Below are 17,665 nucleotides of genomic sequence, written 5' to 3' on the forward strand. Positions count from 1 at the left end.
TATATTGAGCACCAAGTTGGTATGGAGCGTTGCTCTAGAATCTAGGTACTGAGGTGCCAGCAGTGGATAAAACAGACCATTCACGCACTCCTTACGTTTATTGTGGGGAGGAGGAAGATGGATACAAAATAAACAAGAATAAATAAGAAAAATGGTACAGAAGGTAAGTGCTATAGAATAAAATTAAGACAAGCAGACAGAATGTGTAATAATGTTTGAATTTTATGTATGGAGATCAGGGTTTGTCATTAATTCCACGTGGCCCGCAGTTGTTCCCTGAAAGGAAAGGGTCTCTTTCCCCTTTACCTCTATAAATACCAGGCACTCAGGCAGGCAATGACTTTAGAGTGGATTCGTGAGCCTTTGGAGAAGCGAGCAGTTGGGAAACAAAGCACTACTAATAGTGACTGTGTATAAAATCCACGAAGTGAATAATCACTCATGACCATTTTCCATTAACTTCCATTACCTTTGCAAGCTCAGTACTTCCTGGTAAGTTTGCATCACAGAAGGAAAGCTGTGTTGAATACTCTTACAGGCCTTTTTAAGTATTGCAAACATCTGCCCAGCTACCTCTTCGGCCCTATTATCGCACCTCAGCTTTAAGTGTGTGTTTTCACTTTTTAAAAAACCAATTCAGCGGTTGCCAGTTATTTCTTGGTATCAAAGTAGTTGTTTTTAATGGGAAAAATGAGCACTTGGGGTTTCTCCTGGGGTTTTAGGTCGGACCCCGCTATCCGTCTATAGAACCTCACTGAACCGCAGGGTAAAATTCTAATCCCTGAAAAAGGGAGAAATCCGCTAACAACCCTCGCGCCGTGCCCAGCCAGAACCTTGACCTCAAGATGGCGTCGCGTAGTCATAAGATTCAATCAGCTCCAATCAAAAATGGCAGAGTGGGTCGTCATTCGCAGCTGGAGCCTTTCTAGTCCCCACGAGGCGCTGCTTCTCTATGGTGATTCCGTCTCGGCCTGGTGAGTCCGAGCCAACACGAGTACCCTCTAGCTCCGCTCTTCTCTATGGTCCTCCGCACCACGCCTCCGGCCGCATTGCACGCCGGGCAAGAGGAAGACCTCCAGGAGCTCCCCGCGCAGCGCGGCTGTGTTTGCGGCCTGTGCGAGTAGGCTTTTGGGAACCAGTCTTCCTGACGAGCGGCGTCCAGATTTCTCGAACCGGTGGAGTCCACTCGTAACCCGGAGCCTAGAAGGCTGCGAGAACAGTTCCGTTTTCTCAGCGGCGGGTGAGTTCACGCCTCCGAACGCGTGTGGAAACCGGGAGACCGGGTACCTCACTTGGGGGAGGAGGGAAAGCCGGGGTGGCTGCGAAAGGGCCGGGGTGGAGTAGGGGTGAGGGGGGGGTCAGGTGGGGGAGGGGACGGGCACGAGGCTCGGATTTCTTGGGTTTCCTGAGGCTTCGGAAACCTCGGGCCCCGGAGGGATCCCGCGGAGGCCGGACCGGCTGGCCGAGTTTTCCCTCCTTGCATTGTGGCCGGTTTTCCTTTCGCTTCCACGTTCCGCCTTGGCGTGGATCGCCTCGGCCCCCTCCCTGGGCTCCACGCCAGCCACGCAACGACCGGTCTGCCTCTGGGGAGCCCTTTCCGGAGGCCGCCGCCTTAGCCAGCCCGCGGTAGATTTTCCGGGCCCGGGACGCAGCGGCTGGCCCCAGCTTCTGCCGTGGAAGCCGGCCTGCACCCACCCTTTTTAGCCACCCGCCAACGGATTCTGTCTCTTCCTCTGGTCTAGGGAGCCGGGCCCCACCCCTCCGCGGGTTTAGCTCCTGCCCACCGTCTCAGCCCCCTCCCGGCTCGCAGGTAGCAGGTTGCCGTCCTGCCTGTCCCCTTCGCGCGTTGGGCGATGCAGGAACCCGACTTCCACTTCTTTTCCTCCGTCTTTTCGATTTGCAGTAGCGCTTTTTGAACACGTATTTCGAAATAGATCTAGGAGTGTGAAGATTATTTTGAAGTTATGTAACGCGGGCTTCTGTGGCCACGCAAATGTCACTTTGGTTCTGGGCAGAGTGGGACAGACCAACAGGAGGGAAGAGATTGGGCCTCTCTCGCTCCAGTCCCCTGCTGGCGTGGAATGCCGTCTGCCGTTGCTGGGTAGTCGGTAGTAGTGTGGAAACGATCTTCCCATTGTCTTTTTGAAGCTTTAATTTTCTAAGGGTTGTTTTCAAAACCATTCAGAGGCCTGTAAGGGCATTTGCTTGGCAGCTCGATACTATTCAAATAGGTAATATACTGTTTTAATTCATTTAACTTCATACACCATTGAAATATACATGTAAAAATATACATGTAAAAAAAGATTCATTGCATTTTGCATAAAGCTTTGGTTTCCTTCTGTAAAATGAGGACCACAGCAATATCCACCTCAGGAATTGAAGTTGGGCGTTACTTAAAGACATGTAAAAGCCTTGGTGGCATGTGCAAATAAGGTAGCCTGTAGTTTGTGTTACTTCCTATTTGTTGTTGAAGAATTTTCAGTGAAAAGCAGGAGCCAAATCCAGATTCTTTAACATTCCTTTCAGTGTACACTGAACAGACTTTTATAGATAAAGTCGATTAATCATTAGAAAGTTCCTTTTATTTCTCATTGATGTGTTACTACTAGAAAGGCACTGAGGTGCAGTGAAAACAGCTGCTGAATTGTTAATCTCAGGATAGTGGAACCTTACCATCCGCACTCACTGGACACGTTAACTTCTTCATTGGTCAAAAGAAAATAATAAATGTACACCAGGCGATCTGAGAGATTAAATGAAATTATATGATGAAGACCCTTTTGTTGACAAATTAAAGGCTGATCTTTTTTCTTTATCAAATCATCATCTTGGGGTTACCACATTTCCCCTTTTTTTGGTTGCAAAAGTGAGGTTAGTGAGGTTTGATTTTTATTTTTTATTTTTTTCTGTTTCTTTTGCAGCGTATGGTACCAAGAGAATTTAGGAAGAAAATGTTTTTATTGTCTCTCTTTTTATTCAATTGTAATGAGGCTGTGTGTGTGTATATATGTGTATATATATATATATATGTATGTGTATTTTTTAAAAATTTATTTATGTGAAAGAGTTACAGAGAGGAGGGGAAGGAGATCGATCTTGTACCAGCTGGTTCACTCCCCAGATGTCTACAATGACCAGGGCTGGGCCAGGCAGAAGCCAGGAGCCTGGGGCTTCATTTAGGTCTCCCACATGAGTGGCAGGGGCCAAAGTACTTGGGTGATCCTGTGCTGCTTTTCTCAGGAAGTTAGCGGGGAGCTAGATGGGAAGTGGAGCAGCCAAGACTTGAACCAGTGGCTTAATCCATGTCACCACAGTGCCAGCCCCATGAATATATATTTTTTTTTAAATGAAATTAGTCCATGTTAACATGGGATAACTACTTCCTGCCTGTCAGGAATTTGGGATTTTCAAGTTATGTTAGATTTTTGTTCACAAATTAGGAATTTGTGTTTCTTACTTACAGGTAATTTGAAGAAAAATGCATTATTTTATAGGCTTGGAAGCAAAAGTAATTATCAAAAAGTAATTAAAAATATTTATTTGAGAGAGAGAATTACAGACAGGAAGACAGAAAGAAAGGTCTTCCATCCTATGGTCACTCCCCAGATGGCTGGAACAGCTGGAGCTGGGCAGATCCGGAGTCAGGAGCTTCTTCCAGTCTCCCATGTGCATGCAGGGGCCCAAGCACTTGGGCCATCTTCTGCTTTCCCAGTCCATTAGCAGAGAGCTAGATGGGAAGAGGAGCAGCCGGGACCAGGAACCAGCCTCCGTATGGGATGCTGGCATTGCAGGCGGAGGCTTAACCTATGCCACAGTGTCGGCCCCAAAATAATCTTAAAATCTTGAGAAACCATGCTGTGTATTTTTTATTTGAAAGGCAGAGTTAGAGTACTTCCATCTCCTGGTTCACTCCCCAGATGGCTGCAAATGGAAGCCAGGAGTCTGGAGCTTCATCCTGGTCTCCCATGTGGGTGCAGGGAGCTGGAGCAGAAGTGGAGCAGCTGAGATTTGAACTGGCACCCATATGGGATGATGGTGTTGCAGCCTGTGGCTTTACCTGTTATGCCACAATGCTGGTACCCCATGTTGTGTTTCTCAAATCTCAAAGCACTACCAATGCTGTTTATTGAGAGAATTTGGGTTCCGTTTTAAAGCATCTTGAACAGGTTTTCTTTTCTTTTTTTTTTTTTTTTTTGACAGGCAGAGTGGACAGTGAGAGAGAGAGACAGAGAGAAAGGTCTTCCTTTGCCGTTGGTTCACCCTCCAATGGCCGCCACGGCCAGCGCGATGCGGCCGGTGCACTGCGCTGATCCGATGGCAGGAGCCAGGAGCCAGGTGCTTTTCCTGGTCTCCCATGGGGTGCAGGGCCCAAGCACCTGGGCCATCCTCCACTGCACTCCCGGGCCACAGCAGAGGGCTGGCCTGGAAGAGGGGCAACCGGGACAGAATCCGGCGCCCCGACCGGGACTAGAACCCGGTGTGCCGGCGCCGCTAGGCGGAGGATTAGCCTAGTGAGCCGCGGCGCCGGCCTTGAACAGGTTTTCTACTGTTAAATTTTGTTTTTGAAATTTGCAGAAAAAGGAAGACCATAATATTTTTACTGAGAATTATTGCTAGTGCTTTTTTAAAATTTATTTATTTGAAAGAAAGAGGGAGAGACAGATAAAGAGATTTTTCATCCTCTGGTTCACTGCCAAAATGGCAAGGAGCCTGGAACTCCTTCCTGGTCTCCCATGTGGGTGGCAGGGGTCTAAGCCTGAGGTCCATCTTCCACTGCTTTCTTAGGTGCATTTGCAGGGAGTTGAATTCAAAGTGGAGCAGCTGGGACTCAAAACAGTTCTCTGATAACAGCATCGAATGCACTGTGTCACACAAAGAGCTGTCGCTTTTACCCGGATTCCCTAAATATTAACATTTTACCAATTTCCTTCATCCTCCCATCTTTTGTATGATTTTCTTAAATGTTTTGCCAGTAAGTTGCAGACATGCCATCTGTTAACCAATGGAATGTTTTTAGCACTAGGATATTTTAATTTTTTTAATAGATTTATTTATTTGAAAGGCAGAGTTACACAGAGAGAGGAGAGACAGAGACAGAGAGAGAAAGAGAGAGAGAGGTCTTCCTTCCGTTGGTTCACTCTCCAGATGGCCTCAACGGCCGGAGCTTCGCCAACCTGAAGCCAGGAGCCAGGAGCCTCTTCCAGGTCTCCCACCTGGGTGCCGGGTGCAGGGGCCCACGGAGTTGGGCCATCTTCTACTGTTTTCCCAGGCCGCAGCAGAGAGCTGGATCAGAAGTGGAGCAGCCAGGACTCGAACCAGCACCCATATCGGATGCCAGCACTGCAGGTGGTAGCCTTACCTGCTACACCACAGCGCCGGCCCCAGCACTAGGATATTTTAATAGCAATAAAATCAAAATAAGGAAATTAATGTTGATACAATGTTATCTAATCTATAAATCTTAATTTTTTTTTTAAAAAGGTTTTTTATTTGAAAAGCAGAGTTAGAGAAGTAGAGAGGGAGGGAGGGAGAGATAGGAAGGAAGGAAGGAATGAATCTTCCATCCGCTGGTTCACTCCCCAGATGGCTGCAGTGGTCTGAGCTGGGCCAGACCAAAGCCTGGTCTCCCACGTGGGTGCAGGGGCCCAAGCATTTTGGGCCATCCTTTGTTGCTTTCCCAGGCGCATTTGCATGGAGATGGACCAGAAGTGGAGCAGCCTGGACTCAAACCAGTGCCCATATGGGATGCTGGTGTCACAGGCAGTAGCTTTACCTGCTATGCCACAGTGCCAGCTCCCAGATTTTTTTTTTTTTTTTTTGACAGGCAGAGTGGACAGTGAGAGAGAGAGACAGAGAGAAAGGTCTTCCATTGCCATTGGTTCACCCTCCAATGGCCGTCGTGGCCAGCGGCGTTCCCATGTGGTTTGCAAGGACCCAAGTACTTGGGCCATATACTGCTGCTTTCCCAGACAAGACACTTAATTGATTTATTGCAATTCCCAGCTACCAGGAATTGAACTAGTACCCTGATACAGGATGCTGGTGTCACAGGTGGCAGCTTAACCCTCTTCCAGAGAACTTAGATTTTATCAGTTTTCCCAAATTTAAAAATTTTATTCATTTATTTCATTTATTTTCACTTCATTTGAAGTGAAGAGAGAGGTCATCTATCTGCCAGTTCACTCCCTAAATGCTGTCGACAACCAAGTCTGGGCCAGGCTGAAGCCAAAATCCAAGAGCTCTTAGTGGGTCTCCCGTATAGGTGGCAGGGACCCAAGTAATTGAGCTGTCATCTGCCTCCCAGCTGCACATTAGCAGGAAACTTGGATTAGAAGTGGAGGAGTGAGGCCAGTGCTGTGGCACAGTGGGTTAAAGCTCCGGCCTGCAGTGCCTGCATCCCATATGTTCCTGCTGCTCCGCTTCCGATCCAGCTCTCTGCTAATGCACCTGGGAAAGTAGCAGAGGATGGCCCAAGTCCTGAGTCCCTGTACCCACATGGGAGACCCAGAAGAAGCTCCTGACGTTGGATTGCTCAGCTCTGGCTGTTGCAGCCATTTGGGGAGTGAACCAGAGGATGGAAGACCTCTCTCTCTCTACCTCTCTCTATCTCTCTCTGTAACTCTTGTATTTCAGATAAATAAAATAAATCTTTAAAAAAGTGGAGGAGCTGGGATTTGAACTAAGCACTTTAGGTCCCAAGTGATGTCTTAACTGCTATGCCAAGGGCCTACCCCTTTGGTTTTTTAAAAGCAGTTTTATGAAGGTGAAATTAACATAAAATTCACTTGTTGTAGAAGTATAATTGAATGATTTTTAGTTAATATACCAACTTTTGCAACCATTACCCCAAAAGGATCCCTGCTGCCCATTTGTAAAAATTGTATTCTATTCAGTTCCTGGCAACTGCTAATTTTCTCTGTATGTAATATTGCCTTTTTAACAATTGAAAATGATAAAATAGCAAAGTGGAAATCTCAGAAAAAGATCAGCTTTGTTTTTGGAGATTCAAAATATTTGAGAATTTTCATGCCTCTGAAAAGCTCTGATGTAAAATAATTTTTTGTTGTTGATAAAACATTAAATACTCTTTGTGTATAGAACACTTTTTTTTTTTTTTTAAGATTTATTTTTTTGAGAGGCAGAATTACATGTAGAGGGAGAGACCGAGAGAAGGAGGTCTTCCATCTGCTGATTCATTCCCCAGATGGCTGCTATGTCTGGAGGTATGCTGATCCTAAGCCAGGAGCTTCTTCCAGGTCTCCCATTTGGGTGCAGGAACCCTTGTACTTGGGCCATCTTGCACTACTTTTCCAGGAAATCAGCAGGGAGCTGGATCAGAAATGGAGCAGCCGGACTCAAACCTGCACACAATATGGGATGCCTGCACTGCAGGCCAGGGCATTAACTTGCTGTGCTACAGTGCTGGCCCCGCAATATGGGTATTTTTTTTTTAAAAGATTTATTTATTTATTTGAAAGTCAGAGTTACACAGAGAAAGAAAGAGAAGCAGAAAGAGAGGTCTTCCATCCACTGGTTCACTTCCCAGTTGGCTGCAATGGCCGGAGCTGCGCCAATCCGAAGCCAGGAGCTTCTCCCGGGGTCTATCGTGTGGGTGCGGGTGCAGGGACCCAAGGACTTGAGCCATTTTCTACTGCTTTTCCAGGCCATAGCAGAGAGCTGGATGAGAAGAGGAGCAGCCGGGACTAGAACTGGCGCCAATATGGGATGCCGGTGCTTCAGGCCAGGGCTTTATCCTGCTGTGCCACAGTGCCAGCGCGGTATTTCCTTTTTTTTTAAAGAATTATTTCTTTATTTGAAAGGCAGAGTTACAGAGGGAGAGAGAGAGAGAGACATCTTCCATCTGCTGGTTCAGTCCCCCAGTGGCTGCAGTGGCCGGAGCTAGGCCTATCTGAAGCTGTGAGCCATCTGAAGCTGGGAGCCAGGAGCTTCTTTGGGTCTCTCACATGGGTACAGGGACCCAATTCCCACGGCCTTACCAGGCACATTAGCAGGGAGCTGAATCGGAAGTGGAGCAACTAGAACTCAAACCAGTTCCAAAATGGGATGCTGCAGATGGTGGTTTAACTGCTACATCACAGCACTGGTCCCATACCTATCATATTTCCAAAAGTGTAGAATAAGTGGTTTGAAAGAACAAAGAGAAAAAATGAATAAAAGTTGAGTACATGCTTATGTTGAGTAGTGGACAAAAAGTCTTCAAATTCATTGTGATAAAATTTACACACAGTAATTTACATTACTAAAATGTAAATTTTGACAGGTGCATATATATATGTGATCACCACCACACTAGGAAACTTCCATCATAGTTGCTTGTGTTTGTTATTTTGGATCATACGGTTTCCTGCTTAGCAAGTGGAAATGGCTAAACTTTCAAAAAGTTAAATACCTGTAATACCTTTAGAAATCTATTTCAGCATTTTGAGTGCTGATAAAATAGATATGCATCTTTTTTCTTGAATCCTATGTATAGTCCTTCAGCAGATCCTGTTGGCTACCTTAAAAATTCATCCAGAATCTATATCACAGGACCACCTATTCTGTGTTACTATCTCTTGTCTGGATTATTGCATATTCTCTTCCAATTTTTTAGCACAGTGGCCAGCAATACTGTTAAAATGTAAGTGCAGAACACTTTTTGATGTTTTCCTTCTCAGAGTAAAAAGTAGGTGTCACAAAGCCCAATACTCTGAATGCTGCTCCCCTACCTCCAAGTATTACTCAGTATTTATCACTGATTTTCCTCCTTTCCTCTCCGCCAGCCACACTGTTGATCTGGCTGTTCTTCCTCAGACACACCATGTACCTCAGGCTCTTGGTATCTGCCATTTCCCTTGCTTGGAAAGCTCTTCCTCCAGTTATGAATAGGGCTTCCTGCCTTAACCTCTTTCAAATCTCTGGCTAAATCAGTTGAGACCTGATCATCCAATTTAAAATAGGCCACTCCCTACTTATCTTTCTTACTGTTTTTTTTTTTTTTTAATACTTTATTTATTTATTTGAAAGGCAGAGAGAGGGAGAGTACTTCCAATCTTCTGGTCCAGTCTGCAAATGGATATAACAGCCCAGACTGGGTGGGGCCAAAACCAGGAGCCTGAAGCTTCTTCCAGGTCTCCCATATTGGTGCACTTGGAGCACTTGGGCCATCTTGAGCTCCTTCCTCAGGCCATTCACAGGGAGCTGAATCAGAAGTGGAGTAGCCAGGACTGGAACAGGTGCCCCTAAGGCATGCTGGTGTTGACAGGCAGTGGCTTTATCTGCTATGTCAAAACATCTGCCCCCTGCTTACTTTTTTTTTAGTCACTACAAAGAACCTATCTGTTTTCAAAGCGTATATAATTTGTGATTGCTATTACTTATTTTTTCATGTGTAGGAAACAGCTGATAAGTTTTGCTCATAGTTGTAGAAGTTTATTCTCAGATCATTTTCACATGACAACATATGTAAAACTATATTGAAATAAGTAGTTGATATTCTCAATTTAGGATGTTTAGAGTGAACATTAATACTTACCAAAGAATACCAGAAATGTTTGCTCTCTTAATTTCCATAGGTAGGACCATTATCTTAAAGGAAAATTTGTAAAAATTAGCTCTTAGCTGGTATTTTTACCTTTAACTTGAAAATCTAGCCTGTGAGTAAACTAGTTATGAGCAGCTCCAAATACAAGGGAAAGAGCTCATAAAAATACTAGAAGTCAATGGAGGGGCCAGCGCTATATAGCACAGTGAGGCAGGCATTACATATGGGTGCTGGTTCGAGTCCTGGCGGCTCCACTTCTGATCCAGTTTTCTCCTGTGGCCTGGGAAAGCAGTAGAGGATGGCCCAAGTCCCTGGGCCCCTGCACCCACCTGGGAGACCTGGAAGAATCCCCTGGCTCATGGCTTCCTATAGGCTCAGCTCTGGCCATTGTGGCCATCTGGGGAGTGAACCAGCAGATGGAAGACCTGTCTCTGGCTCTGCCTCTCTTTGTAACTCTGTCTTTCAAATAAATAAAATATATATATTTTTAAAGTGAATGGAATGGGACTATGGACATAAACGAAAATTACATATATCTGATTAACACAACAAATAAATTGTATATTTAAAGCTGTAAAATACAATTTAAGCACAATGAATGCTATTTTTGGCTTTTAAACTTATTTATAATATTGATAGGGAAAAAATGGTTATGAAGATGAATTCGTAGCATGACTTTTTTTTTAGGCAGAGTTAGAAAGAGACAGAGAGAAAGGTCTTCCTTCCGTTGGTTCACTCCCCAAATGGCCACTACAGCCGGCGCTGCGCCGATCGAAAGCCAGGAGCCAGGTGCTTCTTTCTGGTCTCCCATGCAGGTGCAGGGTCCCAAGCACTTGGGCCATCCTCCACTGCCCTCCCAGGCCACAGCAGAGAGCTGGCCTGGAAGAGGGGCAGCCGGGACAGAATCTGGCGCCCCGACTGGGACTAGAACCTGGTGTGCCGGCACTGCAAGGCAGAGGTTTAGCCTAGTGAGCCGCGGCGCTGGCCCAGACTTGCTTGTTTTGTAATATGCATTTTCCATGAACTTGTAGAATGCCTCTTGTATGTCCAAGAATATTACATTATCCATAAGAGCTAAAAAGTAGAGCCAGCCATTAATGTTGATTGAATGTTGTATTTCTGTGTTATGGTAAGTACCACATTGCACACACTGGAATACAACTTTATGATTTGTTATGAAGAAGTGTCAGAAGTAATGAGGGAGAAATGTACAAAACAGTATGCATGATTACATTTTAGTAAAAAAAAAAATTTGTGTAAATTGCCAAGATATTTAGGACAACATAGTACACCAAACTTGGGTTTAGGGGATTGGAAGAATTGTACTGTTAATCTTCTGTCTTGTGAGTGTGAGTAAAATAATTATGAATTTCAAAAGAGAAAATAGTAGACAGACCTTTTTGAAAATCTTATATGAAGTCTAGATTTTATCAGAGTAGGGACATTTTTCCTAGTGTTCAGCAGAAATAATCTGTGTATCAGATCGCTGATTTTAGCGCTATTACTCTCATGGGATCAACCAGCTTATTGTTGCTGCCCCCCTTTTTTAATGGCACATGGATCCCACCTAAGACATTCTAACATTGTTTTTCTACTTTTTCTTTCTTTCTTTCTTTCTTTCTTTCTTTTTTTTTTTTTGATTTATTTATTTATTTGAAGGTCAAAATTACACAGAGGGAGAAAGAGAGGCAGAGAGAGAGAGAGATCTTCCATCCGCCAGTTCACTCCTTAATTGGCCACAATGGCCAGAGCTACACCGATCTGAAGCCAGGAGCCAGGAGCTTCTTCCACGTCTCCCCCATGGGTGCAGGGACCCAAGGACTTGGGCCATCTTTCCCAGGCCACAGCAGTGAGCTGGATGGGAAGTGGAGCAGCCCTTGAACCAGCGCCCATATGGGATGCCAGCATTGCAGGCTGCAGCTTTACCCACTATGCCACAGCACCTGCCCCTTTACTTTTTCAATAGTTCTAGATGTCTAAATATTTTGACAATATAAAATTTTAAGGGAGTAAATGTAAATATTTATTTTCACTTAAATGGCAGTATTTTCTGTGCTAATATGACAAACTAAACAGTTCAGTATGTTCTGTTTTTTTAAAATCAAATACTAGTAATTTGATTGTTGAATTTGGAGAATAGCTAACAGATTTGTTTTTAAGAAAAATTTTAACTTTTCAAAACACATTTATTCCCTTGTCTTGACTGTTGAGGAACAGTTTTTTTTTTGTTTGTTTGTTTTCCTTAATGGAGAATGGAACTGGAAATGGGAGAGGTAGGAGTAGGGGTGGGAGGGCAGGTATGATAGGAAGAATCATTATATTCCTAAAGAAGTACTTAGGAAATTTAAACTCATTAAATGAATGGTTTCTTGGGGGAAAAAGAGATAGCTTTTGAGATTTAAGCAGTTACACATTCCTCAATTTTTTTTTTTTAATTATTTCTTTGAAAAGTAGAGTTAGAGAGAGAGAGAGATCTTTTCGCCCATTGGCTCATTCCTCAAATGATTGTAGTAGCCAGGCCTAGGTCAGGACAAAGACAGGACCCTGGAACTCCTTCAGGATCTCCCACTTGAGTGGCAGGGGCCCAAGCACTTGGGCCCTTTTTCACTGCTTTCCCAGGCACATTAGCAGAGAGTTGAGTTGGAAGCAGAGCAGCCAGGACTCTGCCTATATAAGATTCTGGTGTTGCAGGCAGTGGCTTCATCTGCTGTGCCAACAGTGCCAGCCCCCAATAACTTCTTTCTTGTCACAAGCTGTATCTCCTCATTTTATAATTATTTTTAAAGATTTAATTTAGGGGCCGGCGCCATGGCTCACTTGGTTAATCCTCCGCTTGCGGCGCCGGCATCCCATATGGGCACCAGCTTCTAGTCCCAGTTGCTCTTCTTCCAGTCTAGCTCTCTGCTGTGGCCCGGGAGGGCAGTGGAGGATGGCCCAAGTGCTTGGGACCCTGTACCCGCAAGGGAAACCAGGAGGAAGCACCTGGCTCCTGGCTTTGGATCGGCGCAGCGCCAGCCATAGTAGCCATTTGGGGAGTGAACCAATGGAAGGAAGATCTTTCTCTCTGTCTCTCTATCTATACCTCTACTTTTCAAATAAATTAAAAAAAAAGATTTATTTTACTTATTTGAAACAGAGTTACAGAGAGAGGTAGAGCCAAAGAGAGATAGAGAGAGCTTCTATCCGCTGGTTCACTCCCCAAATGACTGCAATGGTCAGAGCTGAGCTGATCTGAAGCCAGGAGCCAGAATCTTCCTCTGGGTCTCCCACATGTGGATGCAGGGGCCCAAAGACTTGTGCTGTCCCCCACTGCTTTCTCAGGCCATAGCAGCTGGATCGGAAGTGGAGCAGCCGGGACTCGAACGGAAGATGGGATGCTGGCACTGCAGGCCACGGCTTAACGCACTGTGCCACAGCACTGGTCCCTCCTCTTTTTATTTGAATTGTTACTGTGTGACGTGACATTAGGAGTTTTTGTTTCTCCTTCAGGTTTGTAGTTCACTGGCATATTGTTTTTGAGGAACTGGCCAACTGCACCAGCAACTTTGTGACATTTTAGTTTCCAGAGTACTGATGTGTGCATCAGAGCACTTTAAAGGAAAAACTGTTAAGATTCCTTCTGGTTCTGAGTTTGGTTTTAAAGATTCATTGATGTTTGGAATTTAATTTTTGAACATTGACTGAACCTCAAATTTTTTTTTTTATATGTCCCATATGATTGTAGGAGTCTATCTTGAACTTAGATTCTGTATGTTTTGAGAACTTACTTTAGAAAAGATCTAAGTTTTAAAAATTCTCAATGGACAGAGAAAAGAGGGTCTTTGCCAACTCCTTTGGCTAAGAAAACTTAGAGTTTTGCAGATGCTCTAAAAATGAATGCCAACAAACCAGACATATGTAATTGTAAGGTTTTCAAATAAAATAATTTGTTGTGGTTTCTTTCTTCAGACTGCTGCAGTAAGAATGTCTTTCCCCCCTCATTTGAATCGCCCTCCCATGGGAATTCCAGCCCTCCCACCAGGGATCCCACCCCCACAGTTTCCGGGCTTTCCTCCACCTGTACCTCCAGGTAAGTTGTTCTTTTTTTAAAAAAAAATCTACTTTTGTCATTGTGACCTTAACTTTAAGTAAATGATAATGTGCGAATATATTAGTAGTGAAAATCTCTGTTAGCATCTATCTGGAAGCTTGAATATTTCATTTTTTTGTGGCAGGAGATTTTATATCTGGTTTATATGGATCTGAGAAGTTTTTTTTGACAGGCCTTGGGTCTTTATAAAGTTCCCAGGTGATTCTAGATATTCATTCATTTAAGCATAGGGAACCCAAAGTTGAGCACCATTATCCTGCAGTACATAGCTAACATTTCTTGGCCTAAAGGCAAGAGAGTTTTCCTTAGGTGCATGGGTATCTGTTTTAGTGGGTTAAAAGCATTTCATACAAAATCAAGTTTCCTCCCCCACCCTCCCAAAAGATAATACTGTGTCTAAGAGCTCCCATAGTTTGCATGTTAGGAGTATTTTGACATAGCACTTGTATGATTTAGTTTGAAATGAGCAAATGATCTTGTAAATCATTTGAAGTATTTGAAGAAAACTTTATATCAGGAACCTGTTTTGGATCGGAAGAGGAACAGCAGGGACACGAACCGGTGCCCATATGGGATGCTGGTGTGTCAGTTGGAGGCTTAGCCTACAATGCCACAGCACCTGCCTCAGGGACCTGTTTTTAACCATCAGATTTTCTGTTGAAATTCTAGTGTTTTACCAAAGAGGTTCCTTGTTGCAAAGTCATTTGCAGTACCTTACAGTTGGCTCATTTGAAGAGTAAATTCATAGCATGTCCTTTACAGAGGTTGCACAAACAGATCTCCTGTATTTTATATGAGACTACTCTAATTTTGAGTTAGGCTTCACTTTAGAGGCTGTCGCACCCCTGGGTCTGAAAAGCCACAAGATAAATGTGAAAGTTTTTGTGGAAAATTATTTTAAAATTTAGAGGATTTTGGGAAGTATCATAATTTAAAAAGTTAGAATTGAGGTAAGTAGTTGATAAAGCATTTAAGACACTGCTTAGGGTGCCCTCACCCCACATTACAGTGCCTAGGTTCAAGTTCCAAACCAGCAGATGGAAAGAATCTGTCTGAACTTGTGTTTCTCTGTCTCTGTCTACCTTTCAGATAAATTAAAAGCTAGAATAACTACTTATGCATTTATTGAGGAGTAAAAAAGTAGGATACGATTTTCTTTCTAAGATTTATTAATTTATTTGAAATAGTTAGAGAGCGAGCTTCCATCTGCTGGTTTACTCCCCAAATGGCCACAAAAGGCAGTGTGGGGGCCAGGCCAAAACCAGGAGCCTGGAGCTTCTTCCAGGTCTCCCACATGGGTATCAGGGGCCCAGATACTTGGGCCGTCTTCTACTGCTTTCTGAGGTGTGTTAGCGAGGAGATGGATCAGAAGTGGAGCAGCTGGGCCTGGAAGTGGCACTCATATTGATGTCAGTGTCTCAGACAGTGGCTTAATCTGCTGCACATAATATCAACCCCAAGAAAATATTTTAAAATACTTTGATGACTTAAACCAAAAATAAAAAGTGTCAGTATTCCAAACTGTAAATGTAAGTGGAATATACTTCTCTTAAGGCTTTTTCTGCATATCTTTTACAATGGGTCATCTGATTCTAAAACCAGATTTCCAGTATTTTTGGTTGACTGTTAGATGATGTCATACTAATGGGGATGATTATTCAGAGTCTAATGCTGTTAAAATTCTGATTCCATATGTAACTATACAACATCATTTCTGCAAAACATACTTTGGCTTGGTTGCTAAGGCAGATTTCAATTATAACTCAGTCATTACTTGCATCCTGTGTAAGAGGTAAATAATAAAATAGTAGAATGCCAAAACCACAATACCTGTTTTTATTTATAATTATCTTGCCTATGAGTATAATTAACTGAACTCTTCGGTGCAATTAATTGAGTTCCAAATTAGATAATAAAGTTTCTAGTCATATACATTGCTTTATTATTATTTTTTATTTATTTATTTTTTTTTTTTTTACAGGCAGAGTGGACAGTGAGAGAGAGAGACAGAGAGAAAGGTCTTTCTTTTGCCGTTGGTTCACCCTCCAATGGCCGCCGCGGCCGGCGCGCTGCGGCCAGCGCACCGCGCTGATCCGATGGCAGGAGCCAGGAGCCAGGTGCTTTTCCTGGTCTCCCATGGGGTGCAGGGCCCAAGCACCTGGGCCATCCTCCACTGCACTCCCTGGCCACAGCAGAGAGCTGGCCTGGAAGAGGGGCAACCGGGACAGAATCCGGCGCCCCTACCGGGACTAGAACCCGGTGTGCCGGCGCCGCTAGGCGGAGGATTAGCCTAGTGAGCCACGGCGCCGGCAACTCATATACATTGCTTTAGAAAACAAATTTGGGGGCCAGCTCTGTGGTGTAGTGGGTAAAGCCATTGCCTGCAGTGCTGGCGTCTCATATGGGTGCCAGTTCGAGTCCTGGCTGCTCCACTTCCAATCCAGCTCTATGCTATGGCCTGGGAAAGCAATAGAAGATGACCCAAGTTCTTGGGTCTCTGCACCCGTGTGGGAGATCTGGAGGAAGCTCCTGGCTCCTGGCTTAGGATTGCTGCAGTTCTGGCAGTTGGCAACCATCTGGGGAATGAACAATCAGATGGAGGACCTCTCTCTCTCTCTCTCTCTCTCTCTCTCTGCCTCTCTCTGCCTCTCTCTCTGCCTCTCTGTAACTCTGACTTTGAAATAAGAAAAAACATTTGGAGGGGCTGGATCTGTGGCATAATGGGTTAAAGCCCTGGCCAGCAGCCAGCATCGCATATGGGCGCTGGTTCAAGTCCCGGCTGCTCCATTTCGCTCCAGCTCCGTGCTGATGCTCCTGGGAAAGCTGTGGAGGGTGGCCCAAGTACTTGGACCCCTGTATCCACATGGGAGACCTGAAAGAAGCTCCTTGCTCCTGGCTTTGGATTGGCCCAGCTCCAGCCGTTGTGGCCATTTGGGGAGTGAACCAGCAGATGGAAGACATCTCTGTGTGTATCTACCTCTCTGTAACTCTGTCTTTAAATTTAAAAAAAAAAAAAAAAAATGGAAAGGGAGCATTATTTTTCCTTAGAAAGTATTAATGCCTGGACGGGCCTTGTGATGCAGCTGATGAAGCTGCATATTGGAGCACTAGTTTGAGTCCTGGCTGCTCCACTTTTGATACTCTCCCTGCTATTGTACCTGGGAGGTAGCAGACTATAGATGATCCAGGTGCTTGGGCCCATGTCATCCGTGTCAGAGACTTAGTTAGAGTTATATTAAGTCTTTTTTTTTTACCCCTTGACCTGTCTGCTGTTTTCATCTTTTCCTTACTTCTAGAACCTCAAATACTTACATACTGTTCATGCTTTGTATACTTTACTTCTTTTTGCTTTATTTAGCATATGTAGGTCTCTTTAGTAAGTGGCAGTATGTCCTACATTTCATGAAATTTCTGAATTCAGGTAGGAAATTTACCTTCAGTGTCTGTGCTAAGGAAAATAACTGTTCAGGGTTTGTTTTCTGAATGTTTTCTTTGATAGAAAGTTTATGGAAGAACTGCAATATAGATTACAGTTGGTAAATGAGGAGTGCTTCAGTGTTCAGAGTTACAGTAGAGAATGTAGATACAAGTTGATTATAGTCTTGAGTGTTCACTGTGTTTAAGTGGTTCACATAAATTACCTCAATTTGACAGACATGCTGGGGGAAGTAATTTCATCAATATAATTGAGAAAACTGCAGCTTTAAGATAAAATGCTTGTCTAAGGTTGAGTTGATGGAAATGATGGAACCAAGAATTGAACCCAGATTTGATTTTTTAAAAAGCTTTATTTAATTTATTTGAAAAGTAGTTGCACACACATACTCAGAGAGAGAGAGAGAGAGGGAGGGAGAGAGGTCCTCTATCTGCTGATTCATTCCCTGAATGGCCACAGGAGCTGGGCCAGGCTGGAACCAGGAGCTTCATCTGAGTTTCCCACATGGGTGACAGAGGCCCAAACACTTGGATCATCTGCCTGCCTCTGCTTTTCCAGGTGTGTCAGCATGGAGCTGGGTTGGAAGTGGAGC

General features: G+C 44.2%; 1 protein-coding gene across 1 annotated transcript in view; it reads left to right on the forward strand.

The window, feature by feature from the left end:
• Positions 1-1,013: 1,013 nt before the first annotated feature.
• The window catches only part of RBM25 (RNA binding motif protein 25), a 65,862-nt gene continuing 49,210 nt past the window's right edge, over positions 1,014-17,665 (forward strand). Inside the window, exons 1-2 of the mRNA XM_008272101.4 lie at positions 1,014-1,240; positions 13,496-13,616. Of these exons, the coding sequence (XP_008270323.1) occupies positions 13,511-13,616 (106 nt within the window). The 5' untranslated portion in view covers positions 1,014-1,240; positions 13,496-13,510. The remainder of the gene's footprint in view (positions 1,241-13,495; positions 13,617-17,665) is intronic.

Source organism: Oryctolagus cuniculus, chromosome 20 (assembly GCF_964237555.1).
Source record: "Oryctolagus cuniculus chromosome 20, mOryCun1.1, whole genome shotgun sequence".
In the NCBI taxonomy this organism is placed as follows: domain Eukaryota; kingdom Metazoa; phylum Chordata; class Mammalia; order Lagomorpha; family Leporidae; genus Oryctolagus; species Oryctolagus cuniculus.